The sequence below is a fragment of the Pinus tabuliformis genome, chromosome Q (assembly GCF_031772625.1).
Source record: "Pinus tabuliformis cultivar Carrire ecotype Pingquan chromosome Q, CPIR1, whole genome shotgun sequence".
NCBI classification, from domain to species: Eukaryota; Viridiplantae; Streptophyta; class Pinopsida; order Pinales; family Pinaceae; genus Pinus; species Pinus tabuliformis.
Window position 1 is genome coordinate 1,266,041,782 of NC_142296.1, and position 22,502 is coordinate 1,266,064,283.

Sequence of the window (22,502 nt, forward strand, 5' to 3'; positions counted from 1 at the left end):
AGGTGGTAGGTTTTATTGTAAGGAAATTTTCAGGGAAACATTGTAGGCATATAAGAGATTCCCCAAGTTTCGTAGTATCTTCTACTTTACGGGGTTACTCTTTGCTGTATTATATCTTTCCAATTCAACATAATACGATAAAACCCTGCTTGCTTGGACACTTTCTTGAATTCGTTTCAAATCATAAGAACTTATAGATCAATAAATTCTTCTCTTTGAATTTCGGTTTGTTGTTATTTTTTGCTTTCTATTTTAATTATTCCAGCTTGCTTTCTTTTCCACTTTTAGTTTGCTTTCTTTTCAAGTTTTAGTTTTTGTTGGCTGGTTGTTACAAGAAGCCTTTTATTCCAACAGAAAAGTTAGTTAAATTTCTTAAAATAACATTCCTAAATTAGTATTTGACTTATTTTATTGTATATAAAGCTTAGTGCATAGCTAAGTTGAAATAGAAGATTTGATTGTTTTTTAGATAAATATTTTGTATTGTATGAAAATATGAAATACATATTAATTTATGGACTTCTAAGTTGGTTTATAATTGGAAAATCATATTAGAGTTAGAATCTTAATCTTTTCAAAAGAGTATTGGACATATTTATGTTTGTTGATATAAAAACTAAAAACTAGGTCACCTAAGCCAATTACAAACTAAAGATACACACAAAGAGCATGAAGGAATAGATAGAAAGACACTGGTCAAAGAGATTTGTCCTATTTAGCTATGGTCCAACATTCTTGCTTGAGGGGAGAGTCTTCAAAGGATTTGCATGAGGAGGAGATCTGCGACGCTGATGAGACACATCCCTAATTCAATAACTTATTTTTAATTTTATTTCCAATTCTTCTTATGTGATTAGGGATGATCATCATAATGGAAGGAAGGAGCGATGCTACTTGTATGAGTAGTCTTTCAGGTCTCCAACTATGATATATTTTTATGATTTGGGTACCATGTAGGATCTTTCATATCATGTTTATAATGAGTTGAGAATGTCCCTCCACCATAATTTTTGTATAGCCTTGAGTTTGGGCAATCAATAGTCCCTCTTCCAGGGATTTCAATTATATTGCATTGTTATTGTTATATACCATAAAGACTGAATCCATGTAGATAGGGGATCCCAAATGATCCCTGAAGATACCTCTATAGGTTGCCTTGCATGGGTTACCTTTTGAGGCACCATAAAAAAATGAGCTTTTGAAAATTAGGGGAGGATGGAATAGGCATTGTAGCAGGGTGAAGAGAGGGGGAAATCATGAATCTTGAAGTAGGACAACAAATCTAAAGTAGCAATGTCTCATTTCTTGAGGTTCGTCAGTCTTGATCTGAACAGGACTTCATTGCAATTTATTCCTTTACATTCTTTTTAATTGTGATCTAAAGAAACTCATGAAGGAGGGAGGGATTCTTGAATATGTGACAATTTATGTATTTGAAAATAGCCCAAAGGAGTAGGCATGGAAGGAGTGTCTAGATGTGATTCAAGATAGGATTATTATAAGATTGAGCCCTCTAATTGTTAATGGTGTGAGGGATATTATATAGATCATAGTCTGGTCTCTTCATGCTAGCTTCTAGATTGATCCATAGATGATTGGGACATGGGAAACTATTAAAGAGGTGCTCCACATTTTCAACTTCTTGAAGGCATAAAAAAAATAGGGAGGGGCCCATATGCTTGCATTTCTAAATGTTGTCCCAAGTTAAGGGTTTCCCTTGAACTAGGATCCATAGGAAGATGGAAAATTTTGGCCATATATTTCTCTATTATATGCATCTCTAGATGGAATTATTTGGAAATGCTTTGAAACATGCTTCTAGGTTATAAGCCTCACAGATGAAAAAAGAACAATTTCGTTGGTAATCCCATCACATTTTATTAGCCAAGTTGGATATGAAGATGAGTCTTTGTTGAAGCTTCTACCAAAAGTTTGACCAAATCTCCTCTGTGTGCTTGGGATTCCATTCCCTGATAATTAACTATTGCCTCCATGTTTGATCTGAATTAGAGGCATCCAATAGTCCTTAACTTTGTCAAGGACCTGGATGTCATGTGGAGCCATAGATCCCTTAAGTCATTTTGGCCTTTGGAATTTTAGGAGATGTCACCACGAGTCCTCCCAAAACATGGATATTTTCCCATCGCAAATTTCCCAAAAGTTGTGTTGTATCAAATGCATTTTTTTTTTGCTAGATTGCAAATGGAGGTGATTTTTTGGGAGAAGGGAATTCTTATGAGATCCCTAATATGAATGTGATTTACATATTTTCTCATCTAGATACATTTCCAAAGGTATTTACCTCCTTGGACCCAATGCCACTAGATCTTGGCTCCCAGAGCCATAGCTAAACTTGAAGGATCTCTTAGCCCCATACCTCCCTTTAGTTTGGGTCTGTAGATCTTATGCCAAGCTACAATACTCCATTTCTTTTCCAATTTTTATCCTTCCCATAGGAAATACTGCCACGAGATCTTGATTGAGTTAAGAATGGATGAGGGAGCCATAAAAATATAGCATAATTAATGGGAAAATGCTATAGAACCAGCTTGAGGAGGACAAATCTTCTTGCCAAGTTTAGTGATCAGAAGATCTAGCCAGTTGATCCAGATTGAATAATTATATTGTTTGTCATCCATATCGATACATTTGGAGTGGGAAAACTGAAGGAATCAACTCATAAGACCATTTTTACAGGTAGGACCCAGTTTTGTAAAATTGGGTCTGAAACCTTCTGGGAGCGTTTTGAGGCATCAAATGACATTTTTTTGGGTTAAAGATTTTCCACCTTGGCGGAACACAATTTCATGCTATTCTACACACATAGATCTTTCTAATGGCACAAGAAGCGCGCCAATCAAATTCTATATGAAAAAGTTATGCCACTCAAAAGTTGACCTTGTTTTCATACCTATAGTTTGGGAGGATGTTGTGCCAACCCCCATTATTCATGGAAAAGAGGCTATCCACACGATTATGATCTAAAATAATCTAGAATATTCTATATTTTAACTTTAGTTAAGAGTTGATGTAGTCAAGATTAACCACTATTAGGCTACCAAGTTGTGTTATAACTAGGCCACTAAGAGGAAGATGCATTCCATTCTTTTGAGAGCATTTTTTTTCATAGTTGAGAAAAGATAGCCATGAGAGATAGGAGGTAAAGCACACAAAGAGGATTTGTGCACTGTAGCATCCCACCGGCCACATGCATTACTTCTTTGTACTTGCGGCCATATTTCCAGACTAAGAAAGAGAGCCTCACCTTCCATCTGGGTTTTCTCCCGAAAGGGTTTCCCAGAGAGCATATATGGTGTTTTTGTGTTTGTGTGTGTGTGCTTATTTTATCATTCTCTACTTTTCTTCATAATTTTTATTCACAAGCATGCACTAATTACAATTAAATCTACAAATCTTAAAGTTTTAATAAAATTGTAATAGTGTAGAATCTCAGACTTTTAATATAATATTATCAAATCTATTGTGACAAACTATCTTGTGGAATATCCATGGCTATTTACGGATCATTTGGTATCAGATCAAGTTTCTTTCGGTATTTTGTGGAGATTGAAGGGATCTAGATTGGCAGGGCCGAAAATCATAAAACCCTAATCGTGTCTGATGAATCTATAAACGAACCTCATGATCTTCCTAAGGTGAGGTATTCACGGCTTGAATAACAAGTCGCAGATATAAACTGCAATGTAAACATCCTCATGGTAGCCCTAAGAAATAAGCTGGGTATATTTGGAAAAGATGGGGGATCGAATGAAGAGGAAAAATCATAAGGGGGATCAGGCACTCGTGAAGACACAAAGAACCATTCGAAGAAAGAACCCAGAAAATATCAACCTGGTTCGAGTGTTGTGAATCAATCCCATACCACGATGAGATTGATGCTCTGAATCTGAACCACTGGTTGCAGCAATTGGAAGTTTACTTCACCGTCCAATAAATCGAGGAAGGGAAAAAGATCCCATTCGCGCGACTGAAATTAGAGGGTCATGCACTAACTTGGTGGGAGAGCCACATGGAAATCCTGAGGTTGGAGGGATAACTTCCAGTGACTAAGTGGGAGGATTTTAAAACCCTCATTAAGTCACAACTTTATCCCACTGGGTACATGGAGGACCAGTGGATCTGGTGGCATTACTTTAGGCAAAAGCTGGGGAAAATCTTGTAGAAGTCAACCATGGAATTCAGGAAGATGGTTATAATGTTGGGTATCTATCCAAAGAAACAATATGTACTCCTCAAGTATTTGTTGGGCCTGCACAACCATAAGCGTGAGAAAGTGATGCTATCTAAGCCCAAATCGGTGGATGAGGCTTGTGTACAAGCACAATACCTAGAGAACATAGGCCTGAAGAGACTGCAATCAAGTGGATCAAAGCAAAATGAGCAACAAGAAGCTTCTAAGGAGGGGAAGAGTAAGAAAAAAGGGGGAAATATAAGAAGACAACAACCAAAACACACCAGTGCAAAGATCCTAGCAACCACTACAACCAATGCAACATCGATGGCCATACATAGGAAAAATGTTGGAAGTTGCATCTAGAGCTAAACCTGAAGAAGAATAAGAAAGATAACAAGAAGAAGAATATCATGGCCACTGATTCGAGCAACCAAGTTGAAAGAAGCTCGGATGTGGATGAGAAGATCCTCTATACGTTAGTACAGAAGGAGGTGAATCTAAGTAGCCTCCAGCAACAGGGAGAGAAGGAAATGACCAAACTCTTCCATATAAAGATACAGGTCAAGAAGACAAAGTTTGATGTTATGTTTGACTCAGGATCACAGGAAAATCTCATTGCAGCAGAGTTGGTCAAGAATTTGGGGTTGGAAGTTCGTGATCATCCAAACCCATATCCACTGGGATGGGCAAATAAGGATACAGAGCTGAAGGTAACAAAATAGTGTAAAATTATATTTGCTATCAATGCCAATTTTATTGATGAAGTAGATCTAGATGTGGTTCCCCTTGATGTATGTGGAGCCGTGCTTGGGAGTCCATACACGTACATTTGTGATGCAATATTCATGAGGAGAGATAACCAGTACCGTCTCATCAAGGATGGAAAATCATTCATCATAAAAGCACACAAAGGAATGTAGAAAATCTCATTGGTAAGTGCTAACGAAGCCAATAAATTGATCAATTCTGGCAAGAAGTATGTTTTATTATTCTTAAGAGAAAGTTAGTCTGAAGAGGAGTCAATAAGAGGAAAGGAATCCCTGGAGGGCTGTACTAAGAAACAAGAACAACAATTGGAGGAGTTGTTATGGGCATACAAAGTTGTGTTCCGAGAGCCTAAAGGGTTACCACTTAAGAGAGAAGTGGAGCATGAGATCCAACTATTGCCAAAATCCCCATTGCCAAATATTGGGTTGTAGAGGTAGTCTGTTTTAGAAGCGATTGAGGTGAAGAAACAATTGTAGCAACTACTGGAATAGGTTTCATTCGACTGAGTACATCACAATGTGGGTCACCCATCATCATTGTTCTAAATAAGGATGGGCCTTCGCGGATGTGTATAGATTACAGGGCGTTGAACAAAATCACACTCAAGAACAAATACCCCCTGCCCACGATAGATGATCTTCTAGATTAGTTGTAGTAAGCAAAGTACTTCACCAAGCTGGACTTAAAGTCTAGGTATCACCAAGTTCGAGTCAAAGAAAAAGATACCTGGAAGATCACCTTTACAATCAAGCAAGGTTTGTATGAGTGTATAGTTATTCCAATTGGCCTATGTAATGCACCAACTAACTTTATGAGATTATTGAATGATGTAATGCACATTTTTATAGATTCATTTGTTATTGTCTATTTGGATAATATATTGGTATATAATGCTACCTGGGAGGAGCATATGTCACATTTGACGCAGGTGTTGGATACATTGAAGAAGCATCAACTGCTAGCAGAACTCAAGAAGTGCAAGTTTGCGCAACAATCTTTGGGGTGTCTGGGGTATGTGATCTGTGGAGGACAATTAAATATAGATCCTTTCAATATGGAGGCCATCATGAAATGGCCATTGTGTACTAATGTTTATGAGGTCAAGAGTTTCACTGGGGAAACACAATACTTGAGGAAGCTCATAACATAATTTTCAGCAGTAGCAACACCACTCCATGCCATAACAACAAGTGGCAAGAGTTTCCAGTGGGGAAAAGGTCAACAAAGAGCTTTTGAAGAGCCAAAGAAGAAGATAAGCCAAGAACCAGTTCTCGCATTGCCAAACTTGCAACTACCCTTTGAAGTGGAGACAAATGCAAGTGGGTATGATATGGGAGTTGTCTTAATGCAAGGGGGAAGGCCTGTATGCTACCATTCTGAAGTTTTCTTGGGGCAATCCTTAACTACCCTACCTATGACACGTAACTCTATGTCATGGTGCAAGATGTGAAGAAGTGGAAGCAACATCTGATGGGAAAGGAGACAATAATCCATACAGATCACCAGTCGTTACAGTACTTGCAGGCCTAGAGTAAGCTACAACAAACCAAGCATTACAAGTGGATGGGGTTTTTACAACAATTTCATTTTGTGATCAAGTATAAGAAGGGAAGCACAAACAAATTGGCCGACATTCTTTCAAGGTCACCCACATCAAAAATAACGGCTTTAGGGACTCTTATGCATATGGAGCCATTCACCCATGATGCATATCAAGAGGCATATTCAGAAGATGAGGAATTTAAGAAGGTGTATCAACAGTTGTAAATTTAGATTATGTGCATGATGGCGATAACACGGTTGACTACCATATCTAGGATGGGTTACTCTACAGGTTGGATAAGTTATGTGTTCCTAAAGGTGAGTGATTGTAGCTGATCAAAGAGGCTCACATCTCCAAGGTTGCAGAGCACTTTGGTGTGGGGAAGAACATGGCTAACTTGTAGAGGTATGTGTATTGGCCCAAGATGCAAGAGCGTGTAGCTAGGTTCATAAGAGGATGCACGCTTTATTGTACCAACAAGCCTAGCAATAGGAAACAGGGTCTATATCATGCCTTACCTATACCTACTTGTCCTTGGGAAAGCATTTCCATGGACTTTGTGGGAGGTTTACCGAACTAGGAAGGGACCTGACTACCTATTCATGGTAGTTGACAAGTTCAACAAGATGTGTGTTCTGATGCCCTCTAAAAAGACCATCAACGTGCAAGAAAAAACTTGTTCTTTGGACAGGTCTCGGTGCACTTTGGGATACCAAGGAGCATCATTTCATAAAGGGATACAAGTTTTCTCAGTGCATTCTGGGCTACATTGTGGGAGAGTATGGACACAAAGTTGAATATATCTACAACATTCCATCCATAGACAGATGGGAAAACATAAGTAATCAATAGGACTTTGGTGCAACTTTTGAGGGTATACAACTAGAAGTATCCGAAGACTTGGGATTGAAAATATGGTATATATATAACATTCTTACAACAAAGCAGTCCACACTTCTATAGGAAAGTCCCCATTTGAGACTTGTTTTGGATATTTTCCACCAGTTCACCTTTGGATATTACGTATGGGAAACAAGGAGTGGGGGAATACCTTATAGGAGATGCTTTGAGGGCTAAAAAATTTGTAGAGAAGATCAAGCAGATCCATCTACAGGTACAAGAAACACTGCAAAAGTCACAGGAGAAGTATAAGGCTGGGAATGATCAACACAAAACAGAGAAGTCATTCAAGGTGGGAGATAGAGTATGATTACATTTGAACGAGGAGAGGTTGCATGGGCTTGGTAAGAAAATCAAGGCTTTGGTCCCTTTGAGATACTAGAAAAGGTGGTGATAATGCATATCAACTCATTTTACCACCATATATGCGCATTTACTCAATTGTGAATGTAGAGAATCTAAAACTCTATGAGCCTTCCGTGCTAGATCAGGAAGAGGAACAAGTACTACATTCTGTGGAGGATTTGGCACTAGATGTTGAGGCAAAGTTGAAAAAAGATACAATTTTGCAGAAGAGGTCCAGAACTACAAGACATGGACAACATAACCTTTGACATATTGGATTGGAGGGACAACTTTCAGGCAAAGCTAAATGGTACACTAGAGAGAAGGTGGAGGAAAAATTTCCTTACCTCATTTAGTAGAAGCATTTGGGGACCAAAAGCCTCCCAAAATGGGGAGTTGTGATACATATTGGATAATTATAATGTTTGTCATCCATTTCAATGCATTTGGAGTGGAAAACGTGGAGGAATCAACTCATGAGACCGTTTTTTCCGGCATGACCTAGTTTGGAAAAACGAGGTAAGCAACTTTAAAGAGCGTTTTGAGGCATAAATTGACTCTTTTTGGGGGTAAAACTTTTCTGCTTTAGCGGAGCACCATTTCATGCTATTATGCACACATAAATCTTTCCAACGACGCAAGAAGTGCGTCAATCAGAGTCACTATGCAAAATTTATGCCACTCAGAAGTTGACCTAAATCGGAGTTTTAGGGAACTATCTACAGGTGGTGCTCCTAAGTATTTTGATAAAAAATCATTAATTTGGAAACCAAACGTCTTTTCAACATGTTTCTGCCCAACCAAAAGCATCTTAAAGAAAAACATATGAGATTTAGCTTTGTTTACTTCCATACCCGAGGAAAGAAATAAGTCCTTCAGAATTTGAGAAAATCCTTTGGCTTATTGAATATTTGGAAAATCCATACCTAAGCTATCATCCATAAATTATTGGCATGATAGAGGTTGTTTGTCACCAAATAGACACAATCCTTTGATTTTTTTCTCCTCACTTTCCGCTTTGGATGCTTAGTCAAGACCCTCTGCTGCTATAATAAAGAGAAAGGTGACATCGAATTTCCTTTCCCAATATAGTGAGAGGCCAAAAAGGGTACAATAGGTGATCTCTTTAGCAAAAAGAGAAGAAGGTTGTTAAGATAAGGGCCCTAATCCAATAGTTATAGCCAGATTCAAAGCCAAAGGCACAGGGAATTCTCAAGAGATAGCTCCAACTTTATTGAATTCCTTAGAGAGATAAAGTCTTAGAAGCATGCCAGGTTTCTTGGAGGATTTTAAAGAGTGAATAGTTTCATGTGCAATCATTATACCATCCATAATTTGACTCCCCTCCACATAACTATGTTCCATTCAAATGAGTTGAGGCAAGGTGGGTTTGAGAAAAATGGCTATTATTTTGGTGATTGCTTTATAGATTACATTACAAAGAGAAATGGGATAAAATCCAGGTGGGAATTTGTCCTTTTTAGGAACTAAAGTGAAGAAGTAGTGGCAAGAGCTTTCTAGATGGTTTTCAATCTCCTTGATTCCTCCACTTCTTTCAAGATATCATGTTTGATTATTGACCAGCAGGCCTGTAAAGTCAGTGGTGAAGTGGTTCGGTCCAAGTGCCCCATTCCGATGCATATATTTTTACTACCTCTCCTATGTGTTCAATAAATATCTCACTTAATAGATCTGTGTTCTTCTCTTTGGTGACTAGAGGTGGAATGCTTTGAACTATTTTGTGCATAACCTTGTGAGAGGTTTGGTTTTGGGTAAGATAATAGATCTTTATAATATTAAACTAACACATTAGCCATGTCCTCATGATCCTAGACTTTGACGCTTGTCTGATTTTTTAAGGAATAAATACGACTGTGATGCTGATGTTGAAGCATCAAATTGTGGAAGAAAGTAGTATTTCACTCTCCTTCCTTTAGCCATCTAGTTCTATATTTTTTCCCCAAGTATTTCTTCTTGTTTCCTTATTTCTTCAAGTAGAGGGAGAGTACATGATTCCTCTTTTATGAGGTCATTTGATCTTCCTTGGTGAATGGATTCCGGTTGGATGTACTCCATTTAGGCTTCTAGGTTCTATTTGTCTTGAGTGATGTTCTCAAAATTTCCCTTATTATAAGTTTTGTGTTGATATTTAATGTGGTTCAACTTCCTTTGTAGGTGGAACATTGTCAATCCCTCCAAGATGGCTAGTTAATCCCGCTAATCCTTGATGATTTGTAATTTGAGATGTTGGAGCCAAAAACACTCTAGGAAAAAAGGCCTATTTCTAGGGAGGGACTTGATTTTGATGTCTAATTTCATCAACTAGTGATTTGAGCCATGGGTAGGGACGATAGAGGCCTTCATGAAAATTTCCTTAGACATGATATTTCAGATATGAGATACCTATCTAGTTATGAAGTTATTTGTTGGGAGTCACGTCTGCGGTTGTTCCAAGTATAAGTACCATTGATGGTTTTAAGGTCAACTAAATGAGAAGAAGCCGTGACATCTTGGAAGAGGCTAGATTATGTTTCTAGATTTCTAACACCACCCTTTTCTTTCTTCTAAATATTTTATCAAACTGCAATCCACCCTAGGATCCAAGATGTTGAGGAGATGAGAAGACTAAGATGCTTGATGGAGTTAAGAAAATGCATCTTGTATCTGGGAAGTGAAGGGTCGTAGACATTTTAAATAAAATAAGTTTATGATGATCCTATGAGCTGAAATTGTATAGTGAGAATTTTGAAGGAAGCCAACTTTTAAAAGACAGATACCTCTTGAGAGTTCTAGATGATAACAAAGCCTCCATATTGAAATTGGTTGTCAAAATCTACTGATTGGCATCCTTGACCTCATTTTTCTATTAACTTACATACAAATCCGTAGGGATTTTTTGTTTCTTGAATCGTCGAGAAGGTTGAATGTTCAGCGAGCCACTTGTCTTTGAGAAACCTATAATTGCACTTGCAATTGAGGCACTGATATTTCCTATTGACAATCTTTTGGGTTACTACCTTGATTTGAGAATGGCTTTGCTTAGTATTTTGACTTGATACTCCGAGATCGAGTTTGGGTCTTTATCTTTCCATGCCTTAGCAATGCTTGGGAGGTCCATGGAATCCAAATCCATTTCTTATGTGCCATCATGATTGTGTGGCAACTTAGAATATTTCTCTAAGGGTTCTTGAGGATTCCAATTCAGGGGTTATAAGGAGGTAATAGGAGGAACATCAGAGGATTCTTTGGGGTTGCTGGTATCATACATGTTTATCTCTTGAGGGGAGGTGTTCGAAGGTAGGGTCGGGGATTCGAGAGTGATGCTTGGGTCCATAGTGATGATTAATCAATCTAGAGAAGCCATCCTGATTTGCATCTTGGAATTGATTTGGAGTGGTCTCAAGAACCAACATGGGGAAATTTTGTAGAGATTCCTCTATTCATGACATCTTGATCAAGGTGGATATTGGCCACCCACCAATTCCAGTTGGACCCCCACCATTGATTCTTTCAATTTTTTAGTTTCCTTAATTGTAGCACAATTTACTATTTTTAGCAGTTTTTCAGGTCCTGAACTTCCGGAGCCGTTTTGAGGCCCTAAACGACGTTTTTTTTGGGAAAACCAAGAGTAGCAAGGGTTCATGGATTGATGTTACTCATCCCAAAGTTGTATTCCTCATATATATCTTTCTAACGAGGTATTTTTCGCGTCAAACAGAGATCGTATGCCAAAGTTACAACCCCGGGAAGTTGATGTACCAATTTACCCAAAATGGGGCCCATAATTTGGCTCTTCATCTCCTAGGGTTAGGTTTTTCGATGTTTAGGGTTTTCCATTGTTCTCAACAATAAATAGGCCTTTGAGCCTCATTGTAAGACAGTTCAGAGGCATGTAGGCACTACATCTCTCCTCAGACATAAGCTACCATTGTCCGAGCTAGTTTATTTCCATTTCTGTTTGTAAGCATATTTCAGTATTTTACATTAATGAAATGAAGTATTATTTCTGCTGCATCTCTGTATTTATGGTTCTCTGTAGTTTTTTTCTTTCCTGTTTAAATCTAGATCAGTGGTATTAGAGCGGTCTGTTCTTTCTCTGTTTTTCTTTGCATGTCCCTAACGAGGTCGAGATATAAGGAGTTAGGACTTGAACTGCTCGAACCTTTGCAAGACCATCCTCACAAATCCCGACAGCCTCCCATGGCGGATGAAAAGAAACACGAGGGGGCAGGAGATCCTATCAAAATCTTGCTTGAAGAGGCCCTCGAGTGACAAAGGAACACGATGATGGACAACTTTGCCAGATCCTTCAGCGGTTGCCCAGGGGTGACACATCTACTTCCAGCAGCTACTCTAGAAGCGCCACACCCTTTAAGGTACAAGTTAACTTTGACATTCCCATATTTGAGGGTCTGATAGATGCAAACACTGTATATAAATGGTTAAATCTGCTAGAAGGGTATTTTTTTTTCATGATTTTTCCGGCCGGGAAAAGATTACTTTCGCTCTTCTCAAAGCTACCCCACACATCAAAGACTAGTGGGAAACCGAATGCAAACAGAAGGATGAAAGTACGACCTCACTGTTTTCATACGCACCCACTTGGAATTCATTCCGGAATGCCATCAAGGAGCAGTACTACCCTATTAGAAGCTATGAGGATAAATACATAAAGTGGACCATGCTGCGGCAAGGAAGGGACCAAGACATGCCAGAGTTTACCAATATTTTTCATACCCTTCGCACAAAGTTTGGAATCAAGGATTCTGAGCTGCATTTGGTACTCAAATACTGTGACTGCCTACACAGGTACATCCAAGATGAGATGGAGTTCTTGGACATCTCCTCGTTTGACACGACGTACCGGTACACTGTCAAGATCAAGTAGAAGTTTAAACAGAAGAAGAGAGACTTTGGATCTGCAAATCCGAAGCAAGGGTAAGGCGCCCTCAAACTGCTGAACAAAGGACAAAGCCAAAGCGGGGTGGCCCAGGACAACCCACCAAAGCTGCAAGCAAAGAACAACACCGCGAAGCTGAAGAAGGACACGGGAAAGTGGTGTGAGTTCCATAAGAGCTCCACTCACAACACAAGTGAGTGTCGGGCCAAGAAGTCACTGGTGGCCAAGCTAATGTCTTCGGAATTAGATGCATGTTCCGACTCTTGTCAGAACCCGATAAGGGGAATGACAAAGGGAAGCATATTATTGATGTGGAGCCCAATGCCACCATTGCCATCACGAAGATCCAGAAGGAGGAACCCAAATATCTAGAGGAGGAGAAGTGCCTCTTCCACTCACAGATGTGGGTAAAGGGCTCCCTACTACAGTTAATTGTCGACAGCGGGAGCCAAAAAAACCTCATTTATGTAGAGGTCGTGAAGCGGCTGGGCTTACCAACCACATCACATCCACAACTGTACACCATCGGGTGGCTTCACCAAGGACGAGATCTTCGCGTGAGCCAACAGTGTCACCTTCCATACAACATCAAGCCCTTCACGAATGATGTATTATGTGATGTTGCTCCCCTTGATGTTTGTGATGTATTATTTGGCCAACCATACTTGTGGAAGTGACATGCTATGTATGAGTCAAGGCCTCATGCTATTATTGTTACTTTCGGAAATAAGTTCTACAAGATACTGGAGGTAGCACCGCCTACCGCCATCTCTTTGGTTACTATAAAACAATGCAGTAAGCTCATTTCCAAAACCAGGAAATTTGTTTTCTTGATGATAAGCCCTCAAGGAAATAAGAACATGGTGGCCACGACCTCCAGACATGGCCCTTCCGCATGACAACTACAGATGGACAAGGTCGTGGAGGAGTACGAGGACATATTCACCTCCCCTGCAGGGGTTCCTCTGCACTCGATTGATCTGACCCTAGGTGTGCCGCTGCCCAATGCACCAATCTATCGACGCTCCATTCTGGAGAACGATGAAATCAAGAGGCAGATTCAGGAGCAGTTGCAGAAAGGTCATATCCGACTGAGTTCATTGCCCTGTGGGAGCCCGATCGTGTTGGTACAGAAGGATGATGGGACTTGGAGACTTTGTATTGACTATTGGGCGCTGAACAAGATCACTGTCTGGAATAGGTACCTGATCCCACAGATTGATGACCTTCTGGACCAACTGAAGGGGGAAAAATATTTTAGCAAGATTGATTTGAAGTCAAGATATCACGAGGTACCAATCAAACCCTTCATTGTGTGGAAGACTGCCTTCAAAGCGAAGGAGGGTTTTTTCGAATGGTTGGTTATGCCTTTCGGGTTGACGAATGCTTTTGTAACCTTCATGAGGCTAATGGATGACATATTACAACCATTCACCAACTCATTTGTAGTGGTATACTTGGATGACATCCTGATATTTAGCCATAGTTGGGAAGAGCACCTCCACCACATCTGACAGGTTCTCCAAACACTGTGGCATCACACGTTATGTGCCAATTTGGAGAAATGCACTTTTGGCATGACCCAAGTTCAGTATCTTGGATACATTATTGATGAACGACGGGTGGGGTGTGAATGTGGATCCAACCAAGATCTAAGTCATTCGGTATTGGCCATCTCCAACCACTCTAACAGAGCTTCGCAGCTTTTGGGTCTTGCCAACTTCTACTGCATGTTCATGTTGGGTTTTTCTAATATCACTTGGTCCTTGAGTCAAGTCACCAAGGGAGGAGCAAAAGAAAAATTATTTTGGTTTGAATCTCAATAGAAGGCATTCACAAAGTTGAAACACCGGCTCTGCTCGGCACCATTGCTCGCATTAGCAGACTTGCAACAACCATTTGAGATCGAGACAAATTCCTCTGATTATGCTCTTGGGGCAGTCTTTAATCAACACGGGCATCCAGTGGCATATCACAATGAGACACTTTTAGACACAGTCTAGAAGTATCCCACTTATGACAAAGAGATGTATTCCATTGTGCAGGCCTGCCGGGAAGCATTACATTTTGGGGAAGGAAACGGTCATCCACACGGACCACCGACCCCTATAGTTCATACAACCCAAGGGAAGTTGTAGAATGATCGCCATTAAAAGTGGTCCACATACCTGCAGTAGTCCATTTGAATATCAAGTGTAAGAAGGGCAACATCAATACTGTTGCAGATTGCCTCAGTCGACCACCGATCATGGCATTAACCACAATGCTCAACTCTTGTGGGCACGAGACTTCTGATTGGACACTTCTCCACAAAAGCGACCCAGAATTCGGCCACATATACCAGACACTCTTGGGAGGTCAGCATGTTCCATATTTTCACCTCCAAGATGCCCTGTTATGCCACCTGGGTCACCTTTGTGTTCCTTCAAGTGAGCGTGCCAAGATGATTTGGGAAGCACACTACAGCTGGGCTGCTAGGCATTTTGAGGTCGAGAAAATGGTGGTAGTACTGTAGAAGTATTTCTATTGGCCAAATCTTCGATAGGATGTCAGGAAGTACATCAGTTCCTGGACTGCCTATGCCATTGCCAAACTGACCATCAAGAAGCAAGGCCTCTATACTCCGCTGCCTACCCCTAGTCGACCTTGGGAATCCATCTCCATGGATTACATGTCGGGCCTTCCTTCTTATAAGCATGGAAATGACTATGTTTTTGTGGTCATCGACAGGTTCTCGAAGATGGCCATTATGACGGCCTACAAGAAGAATATCACAGCAGAAGACACTGCTATACTCTTCTTTGAATGAGTGTGAGTACACTTTGGGATCCCATAGCCTATCATCTCAGATTGGGAAAACAAGTTCCTCCGTACATTTTGGTCCAGTCTATGGTCGATGCTGGACATCAAACTCACTAATTCCACAACCTTCAATCCCCAATCTGATAACCAGAAAGAGGTTGTCAACAGGATGATCGTCCACATTCTGAGGATGTACAACTCAAAGCATCCACTCACATGGGATGAGAGCCTCTCCTATGTTCAACACAGCTATGACTGGGCTCTCCACAACTCGACTAGCAATAACCATTTTCAGGTGGACTTGGGATTCCAACCACTATGCCCCATTGATGTGGCCATGCCATTTGCAGCTATGCAAGCAGATTCAGCTCATGTCCAATCCAAAACAGATAAGGCAAACAAATCATTGAGCCCCTCCAAGATATCTGCCAGTAGGTCCAAGACATTTTGGAGAAATCAAATGCCAAGTACAAGCAACGACATGATCAACATTGGGTGCCACACAAGTTTTGGTGGGCGACAAAGTCTAGTTTCATTTGCAAAAGGAACGCCTTACCGGAGCCTATCAGAAACTCAAACCACTCCGATATGGTCCTTACACCATTACCAAGGTTGTGGGAGACAATGAATTTGAGCTCATCATTCCCCCATTCCTTGGCCTACACCCAGTATTCAATGTGGACAGCCTTCGACCATACTTTCCACCATTACTAGACACATCCGACATTGCATAACATCTCACACCAACATAGTTAAATCCAGATTACATGGAACAATCTACAACTGATCAGATCATGGAAACGCAGATCAATAACACTCGCCAACAGAAGATCCAACTGTACCAAGTTATCAAAGTAGGCCAACTCCTTCACCAGGGAAAGTGGCTCATCAGGGACCAAGTTCAGCAGAAGTTTCCTCATCTCATGGAGGAACTCAACGCAATGGGGACCGTTGCTTCCTAAGGGGGGGGGAGAATGATCTAGGTGGATATTGGTGGCCACCCTCCAATTCCACTTGGACCCCCACTATTGTTTCTTTCAGTTTTTCAATTTCCTTAATTATAGCACAATTTACTATTTTTAGCACTTTTTCGGGTCCTGAACTTCCGAAGCCGTTTTGAGGCCCTAAACGACGTTTTTTTGGGAAAACAGGGAGCAAATCGGTCCATGTTCAACAATTATTCATCCCAAAGTTGTAGTCCTCGGATAGAGCTTTCTAATGAGGTATTGTGTGCATCAAACAGAGATCATATGCCAAAGTTATGATCCCGAGAAGTTGACGTACCAATTTACCCAAAACGGGGCCCATAGTTTGGCGCTTCATCTCCTAGGGTTAGGTTTTTGGATGTTTAGGGTTTTCCATTGTTTCTCAACAATAAATAGGCCTTGGAGCCTCATTGTAAGATAGTTTAGAGGCATGTAGCCGCCACATCTCTCCTTAGAGATAAGCTACCATCGCCCGAGCTAGTTTATTTCCATCTCTGTTTGTAAGTATATTTCAGTATTTTACATTAATGAAATGAAGTATTAATTTTGCTGCACCTCTATATTTATGGTTATCTTTGTAATTTGTTGCGTTCCTATTTAAATCTGGATCACATCTATCACAACATAACAAAATGTGTTCATAGTCCAAGATTTGCTTCTAGAGTTCGTTTTGATAGTAGATATCAATTCGCCAGGTAAGGGGTTTTGAGATATTCATATATGTATATGCACATATAAGATATGTATCTTGCTTGTTTAATAGCTTCTGAGGCTTTGAAAAAATGACCTAGAGCATTTAGGATGCATAATGATATTTATTCATCCGATAATTATATGGGAAAGGAGTACAAGTAGATTCAAACTAAGGCTATCGTAATATCCTCTTTGTCTAAAAAAAATATCTCCTTCCAAAACCTAAGATATAATCTTGCAGAGTTGAAGAAGTATGGTCTATTTCCGAAAAACCTCATGTGATATTTCACATTGGAAAATATAATGATTAAAAAGATTTTTTCCCTCAACTCTAATTTGATCTATCCCTTTGGCTTCCAATTATGTTGAGTCTGGCAGGTGAGGGATAAATTCCTAGGAAATTATTAATTAAAGTGTGATATCTCATGTATTGAATGTACTCCCTAATTCAATTGGAATGCACCTTAAACTTTTGATCTGTGGATTCTTTTGGAAGGTAGCTTCCTACAGGTCTTTGGTTAGTTGAATCCTATATTGAGGATCCTTGTTATGGATCTGACCCTAGATTTTTTGCAACCTCATCAAGGGGAGGATTACTTGATTGACTAGGGTGATGGTCCCATACAAAAAAAATTCTATAGGTGGGAGATTCACTCCCTCCCATTTTTCCGACCATGGCAGCTAGAATTGTAGAGACGAAGTGAACGGCGAGGGAGACGATGACAAGGCAGGGTAGGCTTTTTTCAAGTTAAGTTCTTAACATATCTAGATGTAGAAAGTTTAGAAGTTCTGATTGTTTAACTGTATTGATTAATTCCTATTTATGATTAGAAGATTCATTTGATAAAGAACAAGTACCATTTACTTTAGTATATGTCTTATTTTAAGTTAGGATTTCAATTTCAAGTTTCTTTAAATACAAGCATTTATGTTTTAAGAAAATTACTTTTTGAAGTTAGTTATACTAAAAGTACATACATTTCAATCCCTAATTACAATATTGGTTCATGACCCCAAGCTCAATCTAAAATGAACAACCTAACCTTACACATTAAATCCCCACTTAGGTCCATAATAATATTGTATCTAAGTTAGGTTTGTGGGAATAAGAATCCAAGTGATTTGCCACAACCATTCACATTTGAAACATATTGGTTAACTAAAATATGATCCATAGAATTTCTTGAATATTCCACTGGACAATTTGTCACAACATATTTGATGAAATTATACTTAAAATATGAAATCTACATTATGAGGGTTAATTTCTCCTTAGATTTATGGATTCATTGATTACTATGTTATGTTTATGCATGCAATAGGTTAAATATGTAGACAATAGATAAAAAAAAACTTACAAGCCACAATTGAAACAAGATTTAACCTAGGAAACCCTTTCAGGAGAAAACCCAATTGGAAGGTGAGGTTGCTATGCTTTCTTTCTATGAATTGAAATGGATGGAAGTACAAAGAAGTGAGACCTGTAGCATGTGAGCTAATACAATGCACACACCCTCTATATTTTGTATCTCCATATAGAGTCTCGATTACCCTACTCATTAATGGAATAAATTTCCCTTGAATATAATGGAACCCCTTTTCTTCCTAGTGGCTCAATTATAACGCAACTCGATATCCTATTAATGATTAATTTTGAATCCTTCAACTCTTAACTAGAGTTGCATATAAATCTTCTAGAGTCTTCTTCATCATGATCATGTAGCTAGTCCATTTTCCATGAATAATGGGGGTTGACATGGCATTCTCTCTAATCATGGTGGTCAAAATAAGAAGGTCAACTTTTGGGTGGCATAACTTTTGCATACAGATTTTGATTGAGGAGATTCTTGCACTGTTGGAAAGGTATTTACGTTTAGAATAGTACTATCTGGTGAAATTCTTAAGAGGTAAGGATTTACTCCCAAAAAATTCCATTTGATTCCTTAAATTAATTTTAGAAGGTTACAAACCCCAATTTTCGAAACAGGGACCCACTAGTAAAAATGGTTGTGTAAGATGATTCCTCCACATTTTCCACTTTGAAAGCATTGGGATGGATGAAAACTAATATAATGATCCAATATATATCACAAATACCTATTTTGGGATACTTTTAGTCCTTAAAAGTTTCTACTCATCGATTTTGACCCCATGTCTTTAGCTACAAAAATCCTAGATTTGAAAACCCTACTTACAAATTGGGAGGAAATCCAAAACTTTTTCTCAATTCATTCTTGAAAGAATAATATTGTTAAGTAGAAGGACTTGTACTATGCTCGGTCTAGAATGGCTTTGTCTTAGATATGATTTGAATTTGTAGTGGGATTGGGAGGCTAGATATCCCAAATCATGACCGTGGTAATCACTGTTTCTCCCAACACCACAACCAACTTGCAGGTTTTAGCAAGTAGTTGATGGCTGCATAAACGAATACACTGGTGGAAAAACCCATGGAGATGGAATATATCCAATTAGCTACATTTTCCTCTGTGGTAGCATCTATGATGATCCAGATACCCCAATTAAGATGAATATCCCAAATGCAAAAGCATAGGCCACAAAAAAAAAGAACGAGTGTTGCAGAATAATCCTGAGTAGAGGTATTACCATGGAAATGGCAGTGCGAATCTTATGCAAGAACAACGTCCATAGGACTCTCCATATGTCACCATTTCTCTGCAATGCCGATCACTATACCATCGAGCACTAAGTGAAGATGGTACCCGAATGTTGAAGATGCTCCTTCTTTTTTTAAATTGCCAACTTTATCCATATCCCTATTCATTTTCGAATTTTGATTAACAGACATAATCATATAGTTTGTAGACATTGTCACAAGGTATTTGACAATGGATAACATGAATACAAATGGGTATTCCTTGTCACTCAATTTATCAAATGTCTCATTGGAATCACTCAAGAAATGCATTAGAGTAGCTCCCATGAACACCCCTGTTGCGAATTAAGTTCCCAACATTTGAAAAATATCATTCTATTTGCAGACATAGGGAGAAATTCCCCTTGCAAAAGTCCCAAAAAAGACAATTATCAAACACCAAAATTTCACGATAATCAAACTTCTCGCTCTCAAATTGGGCTTATGATCACCATGATCATCATCATCATCACTATGTGCCATTGTGTGATAAGGAAGTAAGAAACTCATTGATAGCAACATTACAAGGAAAATCTATTTGGACTTAGAGAAAGGCCTTAGAGCAACCATGACAGTGCTAATAAATCCAAATCTAGTGATAAAATGCAAGTGTGGATAGGGTTTCTAGAATGTTCTAAGAGGAAAAACGAGCATAAATCTTGAACAAAGATTGTTAGGCCAAAGAAAAACATGCATAGTAATGCCCAAAATAGTAGGAGGTTTCTGCATAAGAAACAAAGACAAGGATGGTAGGGATACGAGATTGATGTTCTAAAAAAGGTAGAGGAATTTCTAAGTGAGAATAACCAGCTTTGATACCACTATTAGACTGTGCAGACCAAAATGAAATATAAATATGAATTCTTTATTACTCAAATAATACACATATTAATACATTGTGTGGCCGTGTCATTTCAAACAAGGAACACATCTCCTTAAACTAAGTTGTATAATATACCTTTCAACAAAAAAAACATATATTAAAAATAAAAAACACATCAATGATACTATCAATATTGAAATTGAAATGACAAAATTCTCTATTTGACATAAATGTTTAGGAGAAATTACAAAATTCTCTCTTTAGAGATTAATTTAACCAGTCACATTTCAAAACTCATTTAGCAAACACTGTAAGACATAGACTTACCATGTATATGGTGTAATATACACCAAGATATTATAAATTTATGAAATGTGAAGACTTTTATAGGCTTATATTTCACATTTTGAGAACATAACATTGCTTTTTATCATAAATTTGATGTTAAGACTTTTGCAAACTTATATTTCACATTTTGAAAACATAACAATGTTTTTTACCATAAATTTGATAGGTTGAAATTCTCCTCCAGAGGTGTTTTATAATTTGATCTATAATTGCTTTCCACATTTTAGTATCAAAGAGATGTGTAATTCTTTTGTTAGTCAATACACAATTAACTCTTCATATCTAATAGACAATTGATTTCTCACATCTAAAAAATAATATCGATATTACAATTTAATTCCAAGAAAACGTGTAATTCATTTTGTGGTCAATTAATATATGGTAAAAATACATTAATAAATATATGGTATTTAATAAAAATACATTAATAACAAAATAAATATTTTAGTATTAGTTATTCTCACAGATACATACATAGCCAAGATAGATTTATGTTCACTTTAGATCATTATGGAGAGACTTCTAACGAAAACACCTCAAATTTTAACTATGGACCTGAGAAGATCAACAGGAGCCGCAATGACCTTAGAGGCCATCAAATTCTTGAATTCAAGAAAGTCCAAGAGCCCATTGGAGGCTGAATCATATGTGCATATCATCTGCTGGCAAATAGCCAGTTCTTCACCCTGCATGAACCCTAAATTGCACAGCACCACTTGAAGTTCTGTGGAAAAGATGAAACCGTCGTTATTCGTATCATACACCTTGAACGCTCCATCAAATCTCCAGATGCAATTTCGGCATTGTTGAATTCACCTTCTGATCTCTCCTCGAAAACAGAGTTACAGAGGCCAACAAATCCATCAAATGTCAAGCTACCGTCTTCTCTCTCACACAATGGTATAACCAGATATTTCAAATCTTCTTCTAAAATTTCCATTCCAAGCCTTTTCAGGTAACGATTCATTTCAGTTACAGTCACCCTCTCATCCCCATTTTCGTCCACAATCTCAAATAGTCTGAGAATTTTATCAATATCTATGGAAAACGCCATTGTTACTGTAAAGTGTCTGGAAAAAAATCGTGCAAACTTTCAGATGTTAAAGTATCTCTAGATAGAAGACACATACGAAAAAATAGATCACTTTATATCGATTTTGGCTCTGCTACAAGGTGGCTAGAGATGAAGAAAATCTGAATCCGATTCCAAATGAGACTGGGAAATTGTGGAAATGAATTTACCGAGAGGCTTCTTGATGGAATGCACCCACGACATGTTGGGCGGGCGCCGACGACGCGTGTGGAAATAAATCGAAGGATCCAGTTCCTAGGTTGGAAAGTTAGAATATAGAGAGCAATCCTTTAGATCTGTAAAAGACCCAGTGGACCCCAAGAATATAAAGGGTGTTTACGTTATCTCTTGCTCTTGTGGGACTCCTTACATTGGTGACACTGGTCACTTGATTAATCAAAGGATTCGTGAGCATGCTGCTGAATCAAGCATGGCAGGACCCACTACTCTGCTTTCGCTCAGCATGCAAAT

At 38.8% G+C, this 22,502-nt stretch overlaps 1 protein-coding gene across 1 annotated transcript; it reads right to left on the bottom strand.

The window, feature by feature from the left end:
- Nucleotides 1-19,797: 19,797 nt before the first annotated feature.
- On the bottom strand, nt 19,798-22,013 carry LOC149224446 (calmodulin-like protein 3). Its single transcript, XM_089388182.1, has 3 exons — nt 21,776-22,013; nt 21,515-21,683; nt 19,798-19,909 (listed from the first exon to the last, which is right to left on the bottom strand). Exons 1-3 carry the CDS (start codon nt 22,011-22,013, stop codon nt 19,798-19,800), a joined length of 519 nt encoding a protein of 172 aa, XP_089244308.1.
- Nucleotides 22,014-22,502: the final 489 nt, after the last annotated feature.

Excerpts from the sequence above, each read along its gene's own strand:
- LOC149224446 (XM_089388182.1), bottom strand. The coding sequence starts at position 22,013 with ATGGCGTTTTCCATAGATATTGATAAAATTCTCAGACTATTTGAGATT. Across the intron at positions 21,684-21,775 it reads TTTCGAGGAGAGATCAGAAG|AACTTCAAGTGGTGCTGTGC; the intron begins GTGAATTCAACA and ends TCTTTTCCACAG. Across the intron at positions 19,910-21,514 it reads GCTCCTGTTGATCTTCTCAG|GGATATGGATAAAGTTGGCA; the intron begins GTCCATAGTTAA and ends GAAAATGAATAG.